General features: G+C 36.8%; 1 protein-coding gene across 2 annotated transcripts in view; it reads right to left on the bottom strand.

Moving 5' to 3' along the window:
* LOC123525550 (ATP-binding cassette sub-family A member 2-like) overlaps positions 1–16,841 on the bottom strand; it is a 99,545-nt gene that overhangs the window by 27,781 nt on the left and 54,923 nt on the right. For both annotated transcript variants that reach the window (XM_045304683.2, XM_053537762.1), the window contains exons 26-37: positions 16,296–16,495; positions 14,442–14,553; positions 13,896–14,171; positions 13,120–13,488; positions 10,705–10,938; positions 10,210–10,420; positions 9,720–9,825; positions 4,666–4,777; positions 3,897–3,957; positions 3,112–3,286; positions 2,604–2,719; positions 1,977–2,124 (exon numbers count right to left, since the gene is read on the bottom strand). In XM_045304683.2, coding sequence (XP_045160618.2) covers positions 1,977–2,124; positions 2,604–2,719; positions 3,112–3,286; positions 3,897–3,957; positions 4,666–4,777; positions 9,720–9,825; positions 10,210–10,420; positions 10,705–10,938; positions 13,120–13,488; positions 13,896–14,171; positions 14,442–14,553; positions 16,296–16,495 — 2,120 coding nt within the window. The remainder of the gene's footprint in view (positions 1–1,976; positions 2,125–2,603; positions 2,720–3,111; positions 3,287–3,896; positions 3,958–4,665; positions 4,778–9,719; positions 9,826–10,209; positions 10,421–10,704; positions 10,939–13,119; positions 13,489–13,895; positions 14,172–14,441; positions 14,554–16,295; positions 16,496–16,841) is intronic.

Below are 16,841 nucleotides of genomic sequence, written 5' to 3'. Positions count from 1 at the left end.
CGTCGTTTTTTCTACTATTTGACATAGTGACTTAGTTTTGAACTTGACCTAGGTATTATCAAGATAAAAATTCTGACCAATTTTCATGAAGATCCATTGAAAAATATGGTCTCTAGAGAGGTAACAAGGTTTTTCTATTATTTGACCTACTGACCTAGTTTTCGAAGGTACGTGACCCTGTTTTAAACTTTACCTAGATATCATCAAGGTGAACATTCTCACTAATTTTCATGAAGATCTCATGAAAAATATGGCCTCTAGAGCGGTCACAAGGTTTTTCTATTTTTATACCTACTGGCCTAGTTTTTGACCACACATGACCCAGTTTCGAAACTGACCTAGATATCATCAAGGTGAACACTCAGATCAATTTTCATGAAGATCCATTGAAAAATATGGCCTCTAGAGAGGTCACAAGGTTTTAATAATTTTAGACCTACTGACCTAGTTTTTTACCGCACGTGACCCAGTTTCAAACTTGACCTAGATATCACCAAGATGAACATTCAGACCAACTTCCATACAGATCCCATGAAAAGTATGGCCTCTAGAGAGGTCACAAGGTTTTTTTTATTATTTGACCTACTGACCTAGTTTTTTAAGGCACGTGACCCAGTTTCAAACCTGACCTAGATATCATCAAGGTGAACATTCTGACCAATTTTCACGAAGATCCATTCAAAAGTATGGCCTCGAGAGGTCACAAGGTTTTTCTATTTTTAGACCTACTGACCTAGTTTTTGACAGCAGTTGACCCAGTTTCGAACTTGACCTAGATATCATCAAGATGAACACTCAGACCAATTTTCATACAGATCCCGTGAAAAATATGGCCTTTAGAGAGATCACAAGGTTTTTCTATTATTTGACCTACTGACCTAGTTTCTGAAGGCAAGTGACCCACTTTTGAACTTGACCTAGATATCATCAAGGTGAACATTCAGACCAACTTTCATACAGATCCCATGAAAAATATGGCCTCTAGAGAGGTCACAAGGTTTTTCTATTATTTGACCTACTGACCTAGTTTTTGATGGCACGTGACCCACTTTCGAACCTGACCTAAATATCATCAAGATGAACATTCTGACCAATTTTCATGAAGATCTCATGAAATATATGGCCTCTAGAGAGGTCACAAGGTTTTTCTATTTTTAGACCTACTGACCTAGTTTTTGACCGCACGTGACACAGTTTCGAACTTGACCTAGATATCATCAAGATGAACACTCAGACTAATTTTCATACAGATCCCATGAAAAATATTGCCTTTAGAGAGGTCACAAGGTTTTTCTATTATTTGACCTACTGACCTAGTTTTTGACGGTACGTGACCCAGTTTCGAACTTGACCTAGATATCATCAAGGTGAACATTCTGACCAATTTTCATGAAGATCTTGTGAAATATATGGCCTCTAGAGAGGTCACAAGGTTTTTCTATTTTTAGACCTACTGACCTAGTTTTGACGGCACGTGACCCAGTTTCGAACTTGACCTAGATATCATCAAGATGAACATTCTGACCAACTTTCATAAAGATCCCATGAAAAATGTGACCTCTAGAGTGGTCACAAGCAAAAGTTTACGGACGCACGGACGGACACCGCGCGATCACAAAAGCTCACCTTGTCACTTTGTGACAGGTGAGCTAAAAACTGAATTCCTTTACACTACTTGTAATCACAAAGCAAGTAGTTCCAAAGGGATTTTATAAAGTGATATGAAGATATGCTTCAATGTCCTGCTAAATTTATCAATTTAGTTGCATCTATCAAACAACCAATTTCTCCTAAAACAAACTAAAAGAAATAAAAGGTAAACTAAATTAAGTTCGTACTGACTAAAAACTTGAATTTATGTACAGTTTAAATTCAAAATAAATTTTGTGTAAGAAAAAGAAATGGATTTATAAACCTTTCTATTACAGAAGAATTCATTAACTACAAATATAAATAATGGAGTGAGTTATACAAACCTTATCATATGAGAAGATCTCGAGCAGAAAGCTGGACACAATGCACGTGATACCTGTGAACAGGTTGATCACAATCAGGAAGATATATGCTGTACTTGGCTCCTTGAAGAAAAACGATGCTGGGTACATCACTGGGGTCATAGACCATCTGTAAATGTAACATTTCATTTTACAAATACATTTATCTTAAAGTAAACTTTGAGACCAATCCCAGAACACAACCATGACATTGATCGAGTGCAAGATTGTGCTTTGAATAAACCAATCAGATACCAAAGTTTCAAGACTGGCCTCCAAACTCAGTTTTCTAAGCCGTATTCACTCCAATAAAATTGGGAATAAGGAGAATGTAATAAACTTTCAGGTTTTTCTAATGCTAAGAGTTGCACCGCACTTAAAATTTCAGTAAAGAATTTAAGAAAATATTTTACTAAATTTCCAACAAGTTTTATTTCTGAGAAAATCAAGAATTTGACTAGTCATGCTTGGATGTCTATTAATGGCAAATGCTGTACTATAATATATTCTGGACACTTCATATTTGCCTCATATACATGTAGTATATCTTAAGACGGTAAGCCTGAAAATATTGTGCTACAATAATGTATAATTCAACGCATGACCTACCCATAGAGAAAGAAGAGAGCAATGACTGCTGGAAGATTGGTGGAAGACACGTAAGCTGGTATCTGGAAGGCTAACAGTATTACAATGATGCATATTGCTGGTATCACATAGTTACACTGTAATGAATAAAATATTGTATAGTATAAATATGATTTCATCATACTTCTGTATTAAATGAGCTGAAATATTCATGATCAAATAAAAGCCGAGTAACGAGAGAAAAACAATTCAAGAATCTGCACAAGATTTTCGAAACATTAAATATTTAGCATTGATTCAATTTCTTAATGATTTACATACATTTTTCATCAAACTACGTATGAATCAAAACATATAAAATTTGCATTGAGGCATTGAAGTACCGGTAGTTCTTTTTAAACCTACTTTTGTACATATCATTCAAAGTGCCCAAGTATAAAAGCATTATTTTATTCAATCCATGGTTCACCACTTTTTTCTCTGGCATTTATTTTTCTTGTATTAATTTACCAAACCATGTAATGCTTACCATATCCCATACGTAGTTTCCAATCCAGTATATTATTGGATTTAAGCCACTGACAAACTGTAGATGTTTTGCCTTGCTGGATTTCTCATACACCAGAAACACGACAAAACTGGCTGGTACAAAGGACATGGCCACTATGATAAATATTGCTATAAGAACATCAGCTCCCTGTAATCTGTGCAAATAGAATTAGGAATTAATGTTAAGAAGTATGGTATCACATGCTCAAACATTACAGCAAAACTTTAAAAGTAATTCCTGCTCTAACATTCAAGTGTAGATGTTTAAAGAAACATGATATGAGCCGTGCCATGGGAAAACCAACATAGTGGGTGTGCGACCAGCATGGATCCAGACCAGCCTGTGCATCCGCGCAGTCTGGTCAGGATCCATGCTGTTCGCTAACAGTTTCTCCAGTTCCAATAGGCTTTAAAAGCGAACAGCATGGAGCCTGACCAGACTGCGCGGATGCGCAGGCTGGTCTGGATCCATGCTGGTCGCACACCCACTATGTTGGTTTTCCCATGGCACGGCTCATATGTAAAGGAAGAGTGATTCACTACAGCAAATGCAACTGATCTTAATGAGCTTCTGAATACAGTGCAACATCTGCAGAACAACACCCCTAGGAACCAAACTGTGATTGTTGCTCTACAAGAGGTTAATTTTCTGAGTAACTGATACAGTCTTAAATAAAACATCTGATTTTGTACGGAGGTATAAGCTCTTTAGTGGATATATTAGATGTGAAATATGCAAATTAAAATTAAGAAAACAAAACTTACATATAGTCCACATTGAGAATATTGTTTGTCTGGTTCATTGGATGGTTTGTTAAGGTAATACCTGAAATCAGAATTTTTCAAGTCAATCAAGTATGACTAAAAAATGAATTTTTTCTTCAACTATAAACAAAAACATATCATTTAATCAAGCATCACTCAAACTTGATGATGAGTTTGATGGGTTTAACATAACACTGACACAATTATAGGTCATACATTAACTTTCCAGCTTTGATGGAGGAGGAAGACCCCAGGTGACCCTCTGTGCATTATTTCATTATGGGCGGGCACCTGGGTAGAACCACTGCCTTCTGTAAGCCAACTGGATGGCTTCCTCACATGGAGAATTCTATGCCCAGAGTGAGACTCAAACCCACATTGGTGAGGGGCAAGTGAACTGAAGTCAGCAACCTTAACCACTCGGCCACAGAGGCCCCTAAACTTGAAGATGAATGCAGACACTATCATAAATTATACCACAACTTCTCTCCTTGCAAAATTCCAAATCTCTTATTTTTAAAACCATCTCACTGATATATAAATTTTGAAAATTTTTAATTTCAAAACAGTATAAACAATATCTTTCATTATGCCAAGTATCTTTACATCTATAATTCCCTTAGCTTGTTTGATTTATTTTTTTATTAAATTTCATTACTTCAATCACAGCAGAAAATATTTTCAGGTAATGACTGTATTCACAATCTGTATTTTATAATGAATGTATTAACTAACATTGAACAACTTGTGGCCTAGTATATAAACCTACCATATGCCGAGGGATGGCCTTTCTTCTTAGGAAGATTTGCCCTCAGTATAGCATTGTTCAATGTATTCAGGAATACTGGCATGGAGTGGTAACCTTTGTTGTTAAACCAGGTCTGTAAACAGAAAATACAACAACATCAGTAACATGTATTCTTTGTAAAAAGTGTAACAGAAATCAAAACTAATAAAAATCCATTTCTATAAGGCACTTATATCCTGTGACTGTCTTTGATTCGATGATCAAAAGAGCATGGGAATCATCAAGATAAATATTCTGACCAAGTTTCATGAAGATAGGGTCATAAATATGATTTCTAGAGTGTTAACAAGCTTTTCTTTTGATTTAAGGTGACCTAGTTTTTGACCCCACATGACCCCATTTCGAACTTGGCTTAGGAATCATTAAGATAAATATTTTGACCAAGTTTCATGAAGATAGGGTCATAAATGTGGCCTCAAGAGTGTTAACAAGCTTTTCGGTTTTTTTGACCGGGTGACCCGAGTTTTTGACCCCATATGACCCAGTTTTGAACCTGTCCTAACAATCATCAAGATAAACATTCTAATCAAATTTCATGAAGATAGGGTCATAAATGTAGCCTCTATGGTGTTAACAAGCTTTTCCTTTGATTTGACCTGGTGACCTAGTTTTTGACCCCGCATGACCCAGTTTCAAACCTGGCCTAGAGAACATCAAGATAAACATTCTGTGCAAGTTTGTGTCAAATCAAAGCATAAACGAAACCTCTATATGGCTGAAAGGGCCAAAATAGAAAATTTTGCCCCTTTCAGGAGCAGATACTCTAGAACCCATGAAGGAATCTAGCCAGTTTTCGGAAGGAACCAAGATCTTACTGTTACTTAAGTTGTGTGTAAGTGTGGTTAAAATCGAATGTAAAATGTCAATTCTATCATGTTCACAAGGTAAAAACAAGAGGACCATGATGGTCCTGAATCGCTCACCTTTTCCCACATGACCCAGTTTTGAGTATGACGTCGTTTTTTTCTATTATTTGACATAGTGACCAAGTTTTTGAGCTCATGTGACCCAGTTTTGAACTTGACCTAGATATTATCAAGATAAAAATTCTGACCAATTTTCATGAAGATCCATTGAAAAATATGGTCTCTAGAGAGGTCACAAGGTTTTTCTATTATTTGACCTATTGACCTAGTTTTCGAAGGTACGTGACCCTGTTTTGAACTTTACCTAGATATCATCAAGGTGAACATTCTCACTAATTTTCATGAAGATCTCATGAAAAATATGGCCTCCAGAGAGGTCACAAGTTTTTCTATTTTTATACCTACTGGCCTAGTTTTTGACCCCACATGACCCAGTTTCGAAACTTGACCTAGATATCATCAAGGTGAACATTCAGATCAATTTTCATGAAGATCCATTGAAAAATATGGCCTCTAGAGAGGTCAAAAGATTTTAATAATTTTAGACCTACTGACCTAGTTTTTGATCGCAGTTGACTCAGTTTCAAACTTGACCTAGATATCATAAAGATGAACATTCAGACCAACTTTCATACAGATCCCATGAAAAGTATGGCCTCTAGAGAGGTCACAAGGTTTTTTATTATCTGACCTACTGACCTAGTTTTTTACGGCACGTGACCCAGTTTCAAGCTTGACCTAGATATCATCAAGGTGAACATTCCGACCTATTTTTATGGAGATCCATTCACAAGTATGGCCTCTAGAGAGGTCACAAGGTTTTTCTATTTTTAGACCTACTGACCTAGTTTTTGACTGCACATGACCCTGTTTCGAACTTGACCTAGATATCATCAAGATGAACATTCAGACCAATTTTCATACAGATCCAATGAAAAATATGGCCTTTAGAGAGGTCACAAGGTTTTTCTATTATCTGACCTACTGACCTAGTTTTTGACGGCACGTGACCCAGTTTCGATTTTGACCTAGATATTATCAAAATGAACATTCAGATTAACTTTCATCAGATCCCATGAAAAATATGGCCTCTAGAGAGGTCACAAGGTTTTTCTATTATTTGACCTACTGACCTAGTTTTTGATGGCACGTAACCCACTTTCGAACTTGACCTAGATATCATCAAGGTTAATGTTCTGACCAATTTTCATGAAGATGTCATGAAATATATGGCCTCTAGTGAGGTCACAAGGTTTTTCTATTTTTAGACCTACTGACCTAGTTTTTGAAAGCACGTGACCCAGTTTCGACCTTGACCTAGATATCATCAAGATGAACATTCAGACCAATTTTCATACAGATCCCATGAAAAATATGGCCTTTAGAGAGGTCACAAGGTTTTTCTATTATTTGACCTACTGACCTAGTTTTTGAGGGCACATGACCCAGTTTCGAACTTGACCTAGATATCATCAAGGTGAACGTTCTGACCAATTTTCATGAAGATCTTGTGAAATATATGGCCTCTAGAGAGGTCACAAGGTTTTTCTATTTTTAGACCTACTGACCTAGTTTTTGATGGCACGTGACCCAGTTTTGAACTTGACCTAGATATCATCAAGGTGAACATTCTGACCAATTTTCATGAAGATCTTGTGAAATATATGGCCTCTAGAGAGGTCACAAGGTTTTTCTATTTTTAGACCTACTGACCTAGTTTTTGATGGCACGTGACCCAGTTTCGAACTTGACCTAGATATCATCAATGATGAACATTCTGACCAATTTTCATGAAGATCTTGTGAAATATATGGCCTCTAGAGAGGTCACAAGGTTTTTCTATTTTTAGACATCATGGAATCCAAGATTTATTGTTGCTAAAGATATTTTGCAAGTTTGTATCAAATCAAACCACAAATGAAGTCTCTATATTGCTGCAAAAGCCAACGTAGCAAATTTTGGCCCTTTAAGGGGTCATAACTCTAGAACCCATGAACCCAGAGCTAACAAGTGAATGAAGTATTGCCATGCAATACAAAGTCCCCTACTGGAAGGCACCTAATTTTCTCTACTGCAGTATAACATAATGAACTGATATCTGTCAATGATGTATAAACAATATTGTACTACATATACAATATGTTATAACAACACACTTGGATTAAAATGTGCATATATAAAAACCCACAGTTGTTTTCATATTGAATTTTTTTGGCTGATTATAAAAATGTTATCATGTAAGTTATTTATAGTAACAACAAAGGGAAATTAATCTTTAAAAAAAAAAAAAAAAAAAAAAAAATCTATATAATATAAGTCCACAAGAAACCCTTTACCAGGTAGAGATAGGTCAAAATACACCTAAAAATTGGATGTAACATGCATGCTGTACCACAGAAAAGTGGTCTCGATTTTTCTCTACCGCCAGTAATAAAAAAGTTACAATAAAATCTATTTATAGTAACAACAAAGGGACGTAATTCTAAAAACAAGGGTGCCTCATGGTGGTGAACATTTGTTCCAAGTTACATCAAAATCCCTCCATGCATGAAGAAGAAATGTTCCGTACAAAGTCATTCTTGAATATGACCTTTAACCTCTAAATATGACCTTGACCTTAGACCTAGGGCCCTGGTTCTTGCGCATGACATGTTGTCTCATCCAGGGGAATATTTGTGCCAACTGATATCTAAATCCTGCTTTGCATGACAAAGTTATAGACCGGACAGGAAAAAAATCCTCTTGACCTTTGATCTCAAAGTGTGACCTTGACCTTTAAGCTAGGGTACTGGGTGTTGCGCATGACACGTCGTCTCATCATGGGAAACATTTGTGCCAAGTAATATTAAAATCCCTTCATGGATGGCACAGTTATGGACGGGACAGGAAAAAAACTCTGTTGACCTTTGACCCCCAATTGTGACCTGACCTTTGAGCAAAGGGGTCCGGGATTTGCGCATGACACGTCGTCTCATCATGGGGAACACTTGTGCTAAGTGATATTAAAATCCCTTAATGAATGTCAGAGTTATGGACCGGACACGAAACAGACCCTGTTCATGCTATGTTAACATTTGACTGTTTAGTGTGACCTTGACCTTTGAGCTAGGGGTCTGAAAGTTGTGCATGACACATCGTCTTATTATGAGGTACATTTCTGCCAAGTAATATTAAAATCCCTTCATAGATGGGAGAGTTATGGACCGGACAGGAAAAAAGCCTTGTTGACCTTTGACCTCCAATTGTGACCTTGACCTTTAAGCTAGGGGTCCAGGTTTTGCGCATGACACGTCGTCTCCTCATGGGGAACGTTTGTGCCAAGTAATATTAAAATCTCTTCATGGATGGGAGAGTTATGGACCGGACAGGAAAAAAGCCCTGTTGACCTTTGACCTCCAATTGTGACCTTGACCTTTGAGCTAGGGGTCCGGGATTTGCGCATGACACATCATCTCATCATGGGGAACATTTGTGCCAAGTAATACTAAAATCCCTTCAAGGATGGGAGAGTTGTGGACCGGACAGGAAAAAAGCCCTGTTGACCTTTGACCTCCAATTGTGACCTTGACCTTTGAGCTAGGGGTCCGGGTTTTGCGCATGACACGTCGTCTCATCATGGGGAACATTTGTGCCAAGTAATATTAAAATCCCTTCATGGATGACAGAGTTATGGACCGGACACGAAATTGCGGACGGACGGACAGACGGACGGACGGACGGAATGACGGAAAAGTGCATTCCTATAGTCCCCGAAACTGGTTTTCAACCAGTAGGGGACTAATAAAAGTATTTCCAAATGAGCAAATAAAATTCCTATATATCTTTTAAATTTGAAATCCACAAATTGATGTCCCAAAGAAATTGCTTTTTAGCCAAAACTATGAAACAAAATGACATGATTTCACAGTAAACGAAAACAAACAAGATCACGTTTTCTAAATAATTAACCTTGATACACAACACTTTGAACATTTTTTACTTTTCTGATGTCATTTATGATGTCTTTTTTTATGAAAAGTTAATATTTTAAAGCTATTTTCAAAACATCTGCAGATCTATTTTTGACTCTAATTTGAACTATTTTTCACTATCTAGATAATGTTAATCAGTATAAAATCTTGCTGCTTTCAAATCTTGTTGTAAACTTACCAAAGCCGAGCCTCTGACAGCCACATGTCTGAATACAGTAGGACTACCCTTGCCAAAATTCTCTGGTACAAACTCTCTCTCTGTACCAAAACTAAATGCTCCATACCTGAAATGTTGAGAATACTCATAAATGGTATAATTAAAATCTCAGTCATCCTATTGTTTATAGTGATATAAAAAAGCATTCCTTATCAAATCAAGTGTCCAGAAAACCTGTTTAAAGCTGAAAATATGGGCACACATGCTATAGCCCATGAATAATGTGATAACTTGATTCCTTCACAAACAGGAGGACCAGCCTATTTCAATATAATTGATTAAACGCAATTCACATTTACTGTTCATTATCTGGCAACTTCATAATTCTCTGCTTCTTTATTCTGACTGCATAACTTGTGAACAAAGAAGTTGTTCAGTCAGGTATGTAGTCCCTATCTATGTACGCCCATGAAATTAAATGATTTCAAAGAAGTTGGAGGTAGCAGCTAACCTATGAAGTCTATATTCATCTGTAGTATAGAGGTAATATTTGCTTCTTTCTTGCATGCTCAATTTCATTTCCTTCACTGAAATATCCTGCATGATGTCACGTGTAACCACCCGGAACTCTGGCGGACTTCTCTCTGCAGTGGAACACTCAAACCCAGACTTGTCAGTCTTACACACACATTCGGGTTCATACCTCTCTGTTGGAATACTCTCTGCAAGATAAATATGAAAAGAAATTGAGGCAACCTAAAATACTATGGCACTTTTGTAACTGATTAACATGTCTATCATGGTTTTGAGAAAATAATTTGTTTGCTTACAAATACAACAAGCCAGAATTAGCATTTTGGCAACAAGATTTGATTAGGTTCATTCTCAATGTTTCCATAGAAGAACATGTAAAAAATAATTAAATGAAAAATGGATAAAAAAAAATATACCTCAAGCAAACATTGAAACACATATTAAAATGCTGTCTCTGGAAAGGATTACTTACTAGTTGGTTTAATAAAGTCTGGTATTTCAACAAGTTTCCCTTTATCAGAGACAACAGCTGCCCGGGGCACGTAATTCTCTAGCTGTATTCCCTGTACAAACACCCTCTCACATCCTCTCTCATAGTATCTGGACAACAGCTGGAGGGTGTGGTCTGACAGATTCAAGTTCTTGAAGATATCCAAGTCAATGGAACTGTTGTATGGAGATTTCAGTACACACGTTGCACCCACACCTGAAATTGTAAACAGTTACAGCTGCAATACAAACCTGGTCAAACAATATCATAAATACAACAAACTAAACAGATAATCATTTTCAAAAGTAGACAAGAGGGCAATGATGGCCCTACATGGCTCACCAGAGTCTCACATCTCAAGATTGTTGAGGTTTTTCACAGAAACATACTGGGAAAACTAGACCCACACTAACAACTATGCTTTTTAACAAATTAATACAGCTTTACCAATTTAAGTAGTTACCCAAGGAACATTTCTGTGCAACTGCCCAAAAGGTTTAGGGTATTCTATCTGGAGACTTCTTTTATATCTTATCTCTGGTCACTTGATGTAATTAGATTAATCAGAATAATTTAGAAGTCTTAATAAAGGGTCAACAAAAGAGCATTTGTGTGAAATTATTTCAAGATCCAGCAGGCTGTTTCTGACAAGAAGAGCTTTAAAGTTTCCACAATAAACATATTTGGAAAAGTGACCACACACCCTAATGCCCATGTTTTGACAACTGGAATAATTCTAACAACATGAAACATTTGTGTGGAATTATTTTAAAATCAGACAGCAAATTTTTTTATTTTCTATCTCCAGAATATTCAAACAAGAAAATGTGATTACTCACTCAAAAATCTTCAAAATCAGACCAGCCTTTTAAGAGACCCAATTTTTCTACTTTTATCTCAGGCTATGTGCAACCAAGCACAACCATTTGAATGACTCTGGGAGAGGACTATCCAAGAATCTTCTGAGGCAAGTTTTATCAACTTCCATAAATTGATTTCAGAGGAGATATTGTTTGAAGAAAAGTAGGGACAACTGGTGACAGACTTATGGTAAGCAGTCGCAACACCTCACCATGAGCAATTTCACTCAGGTGACATAAAAAAAGGAAGAAAATAAATCTTTGCTTTCTTACCCTCAAACAAGTTTAGCATAATGTTTTCAAAAATAGTGAGACTCAAAGAATTTGATGGTTTGCAAACCTAAGGAAAGAAACTTTTCGTTTGCTAGTTGTATATCCCAAAGTCACCTCAAGGAAGACTACATCAGTAACCTTTCTATATAAGTTCTGGTGTGTGACCTAATTAAAGGTTATTAAAAGGAACAGATAAAACACATGATTTTTTTAAAACAAGAGGACCATGATGGTCCTGAATCGCTCACCTGTCCCCACATGACCCAGTTTTGAACCGAGTATGACGTTGTTTTTTCTATTATTTGACATAGTGACCTAGTTTTTGAGCTCATGTGACCCAGTTTTGAACTTGACCTAGATATCATCAAGATAAAAATTCTGACCAATTTTCATGAAGATCCATTGAAATATATGGCCTCTAGAGAGGTCACAAGGTTTTTCTATTATTTGACCTAATGACCTAGTTTTTGAAGGCACATGACCCAGTTTTGAACTTGACCTAGATATCAGCAAGGTGAACATTCTCACCAATTTTCATGAAGATCTCATGGAAAATATGGCCTCTAGAGAGATCACAAGGTTTTTCTATTTTGAGACCTACTGACCTAGATTTTGACCGCATGTGACCCAGTTTCGAACTTGACCTAGATATCATCAAGGTGAACATTCTGACCAATTTTCATGAAGATCCATTGAAAAATATGGCCTCTACAGAGGCCAAAAGGTTTTTCTGTATTTAGACCTACTGACCTAGTTTTTGACTGCAGTTGACCCAGTTTCAAACTTGACCTAGATATCATCAAGATGAACATTCAGACCAATTTTCATACAGATCCCATGAAAAATATGGCCTCTAGAGAGGTCACAAGGTTTTTCTATTACTTGATCTAATGACATAGTTTTTGATGGCACGTGACCTAGTTTCGAACTTGAACTACATATTATCAAGGTGAACATTCTGACCAACTTTCATGAAGATCCTCTGAAAAATATGGCCTCTAGAGAGGTCACAAGGTTTCTCTATTTTTAGACCTACTGACCTAGTTTTGGACCGCACGTGACCCAGTTTCTAACTTCACCTAAATATCATCAAGATGAACATTCTGACCAACTTTCATAAAGATCCCATGAAAAATGTGACCTCTAGAGTGGTCACAAGCAAAAGTTTATGCGATCACAAAAGCTCACCTTGTCACTTTGTGACAGGTGAGCTAAAAAAACAAAGTGACAAAAATATCAACAAAACACAAAGCAACCTACAAACCTGATGGTAATTTAAATGTATTGATTAGCTCAACAGGCCCAGCATCTGTCATGTATTTCAATGCTCTATCGCTAATGTGCTCATTTGAATATGGGATATAATTTCCCTTCGGTTGTGTAACATTATAGTACTGTGAGGGACTCATTTCTAGTGGAGGAAGATCTTCATCTTTTGGGGCTGAAAGGGCCACTGTCATGGCGATTGACACAAACAGTGCTGGCAACAGAATCTGGGAAAATAATCCTTTCCAATTACGTGTTATGTAATGGAAGCGTTTAAAAATCACAGCTCTGAAGTGGTTAAGCAGCAGTAAGTTTTTAGGCAGAATGCGAGAACCTTTTCCTGACAACATCTCAAAGTTTCTTGCATCTGAAAAATAAAGTAAAGATTTTTTTATAGCATTCGAAGTTCTAATACTGCATGATTAAAATCACTTTCTACATATGTCAAAATCATTTTGAATTTCTACAGTTTTTCTTTGACCGAAACGGTTTATTCTATCTTTTTCTTAGCAACAGACATTTACCTGATGAGAACTTTAAAGATAAATTAAAACCTTAAGATGATAATACAGTTTCAAGTTAAAGAAAGTTTAGTGTTGAACAAATTTATGTTTGTTGTTATGAAAAGCTTATATATAGTCACCACCAGTAACCCCTATGGGTGACTCGCCCAGAAGACTGTAAATAAATTTAACTGGAGGATAGTGCAAAATACAGAAGATGCTCCAATTCTAGAAGCTTCCCAACTTTAAGTCAAAGCAACCCCATATGTACCTATTTCATTGTCTCGTTCTACACTGACTTGATTTTCTATTCTGTGATTGGTCAGGTTTTCAGACATGTGACCATTCTCACTGCCACTGGTTGGTGAGTCAGTCATGTGACCTAGTTCCAGTTCATTTCCTCCATTCTGACTGGCTGGTTTTATCTGGGGTTCTGACTGGCCACCAGCTGCTTCATCAAGTAAATCCTCCAATGGTGGAGAAGGAGCCCTAGTCTGCAAGTCAGGCGTAGGATTCAAGGTTTCTAAAGGTTTTGGTTCTAGTTTGTCTGTAAATTAAGTATTTTGTATTAAAGTAACTACTACAATCATTGCAACAACTAACTGTAATGAAAAATAGAAAAGTATAATTGTATAATTTGGCACTGTACTAGTTAACTTCGAAATTTGTATTCAACAAAGATTTAAATCTGACTGGTAACAGAACAATTCTGTATTTCTATTTGTATTTTACAGGCAAAATATACAAGTATTTCCTCTTTGTGGGTCTAAAAACTGCTCAAGAAAACCAATAATGATCTGTAGCTAAAACTTGTTACCATCATCTTCCTTCATAGCATTTTCAGTGACCTCAAGAAAGACTTCCTCCAACTGGCTGTCAGCAACACCGTAACTACTGATGTGCAAATCTTGTTCTCCAGATTCAAGGGCCTAAATTCAGAATACAGAAGTGATACATCCTTTCTGATGGGAAAAATACCATTCTCTATACATTCTTTTTTTTTTTTGCAAAATTCGAAACATTATCATTATCTTGTTTCAATTTACAGAAGAAAACAGTTCATTTTGAAGACAGAATATAAGAATGTGTCACTAGTTGTAGTTGCAGACGCAAGGCAGCTGTTCGGGAAGTAATGAGGCCATTCTGAGTTACTTCCAAAACATTTACTCAAAAGCTGCACCTTCAACCAGTGATAAAAATATTTTTGCATACAGTGTTCTGCAAATAGAACAAATTGAACTAACAAATTAAACAAAATGGACTGCATAATTAATGGCACTATTTCCTTATTGTAGGATGGTTTAAGGAAGTGTGAGCAATTAACTTCTTTCAACTGAAATGAAATCGTTATGTTTCAAAGATGCAAAACAAAATGAAATTTTCATTTAATTATCAGTAACATAATGTTTTGTTTTGTACAGCAACTATCATGGGATTTTTCTTTTAACAAGTTTTACAACAAGAGAGGTCACTAATGGTGACAAATGCCCCCGCAGCACCTTGACCTTTGACCTGGTGACCCCAAAGTCAGTAGGGGTGGTGTACTCAATAAGTACTATCAGCATGTGAAATTTGAAGGTCCTGAATGAAGTGGTTTGCATGTAAAGTGCCTTCATGCAAAAAGTTAATGTTCCTTGACCTGACCTTTGACCTGTGACCAAAGCATAGGTTGTGTACTCATAAAGTACTATCAGCATGTAAAGTTTGAAGGTCCTGTGAAGTGGTTCTCAAAAAGTGCCTTCATGCAAAAAATTACAGTTGGCCCCTGTGACTGACCTTGACCTGGTGACCCAAAGTTAGAGGTGTGTACTCAAAAGTACTATCAGCATGTAAGTTTGAGTCCTGGGTGAGTGGTTGCAGTAAAGTGCCTTCAGCAAAATTACGTTGGCCCCTGTGACCTTGACCTTTGACCCCAAAGTCAGTAGAGGTGGTGTACTCAATAAGTACTATCAGCATGTGAAGTTTGAAGGTCCTGGATGCAGTGGTTCGCAAGTAAAGTGCCTTCATGCAAAAAGTTACAGCCGTGACCTTGACCTTGGACCCAAGTGTAAGTGTACTCATCAGTATCGCATGTATTGAAGTCGTCATGGTTGAAAAGTGCTTCATGCAAAGTAACGTTGGACCCTTACCTCGCCTGACTGTACCAAAGTCAGTAGGGTGGTGTTCTCAATAATTACTATCAGCATGTGAAGTTTGAAGGTCCTGGGTGCAGTGGTTCGCGAGTAAAGTGCCTTCATGCAAAAAGTTAACATTGGCCCCTGTGACCTTGACCTTTGACCTGGTGACCCCAAAGTCAGTAGGGTTGGTGTACACAATAAGTACTATCAGCATGTGAAGTTTGAAAGTCCTGGGTGCAGTGGTTCGCAAGTAAAGTGCCTTCATGCAAAAAGTTAACGTTGTGACTAACAAACGAACAAACTAACTAACGGACAGTTGAAAACTAATATGCCTCCCTTCGGGGGCATAAAAAGATATTAACAGATCTGCAACATAAATGTGGTTTGTTAGATGTCATTTACAGCATGTGCCTCATCCGGCATGGTGGGTACCAATGGGTTTTGCCAGTATAGATAAAATCATATGGTGTGCAAGAATAATTACAATGAGGGCAGAGATTAATACATTTCTTTCTCAAAAATTCCTACTTCAACGCAAATAAAGATTTCTTTACCTGAAACAGTTTTTCAAAGTTCCCTTTCTGGGCCTCCTGATATGGCAGTATGTAATGAAGTTCTCGCCTTGTTTCTGTTTTCAGGTAAGCAGACGACACATATTTCTGTATATATCCAGTAACAGCAGATGACTCACATTTCGAGACAAATGCATGCTGGGATGCTTCTGCACTGTCTAAGGTATCTGTTGAGCGTATATCTGGCAAAAACAACAACATTAGAGTATAGAGATCAAAATTATTGCATTTTTATCCACCAATTAACATGTTACATAATGACTACCAGTCATACATTTCGTAGCAGAACGGCAGGTGCTAATTTCCGTGATATTCTACAATTGTGTACTGAAATTACAGTAAAAAAGTGTCCATGAACAGTCTAAATCCATTTACAAGCAAAACAGACTAAAACTTAAGCTTTAGGGAAGTAAGTTAGTATATTTAAAAATTTAATTTTTTTTTGTTGTTCATAAAATTCCCCATTTGCATAATATTCTTTAAAATACTGTTTCTTTCATAGCGTAATTTTTCTTAATGACATGATAC

The sequence above is a fragment of the Mercenaria mercenaria genome, chromosome 3 (assembly GCF_021730395.1).
Source record: "Mercenaria mercenaria strain notata chromosome 3, MADL_Memer_1, whole genome shotgun sequence".
NCBI lineage: Eukaryota > Metazoa > Mollusca > Bivalvia > Venerida > Veneridae > Mercenaria > Mercenaria mercenaria.
This window is presented reverse-complemented; position numbering and strand designations above follow the sequence as displayed.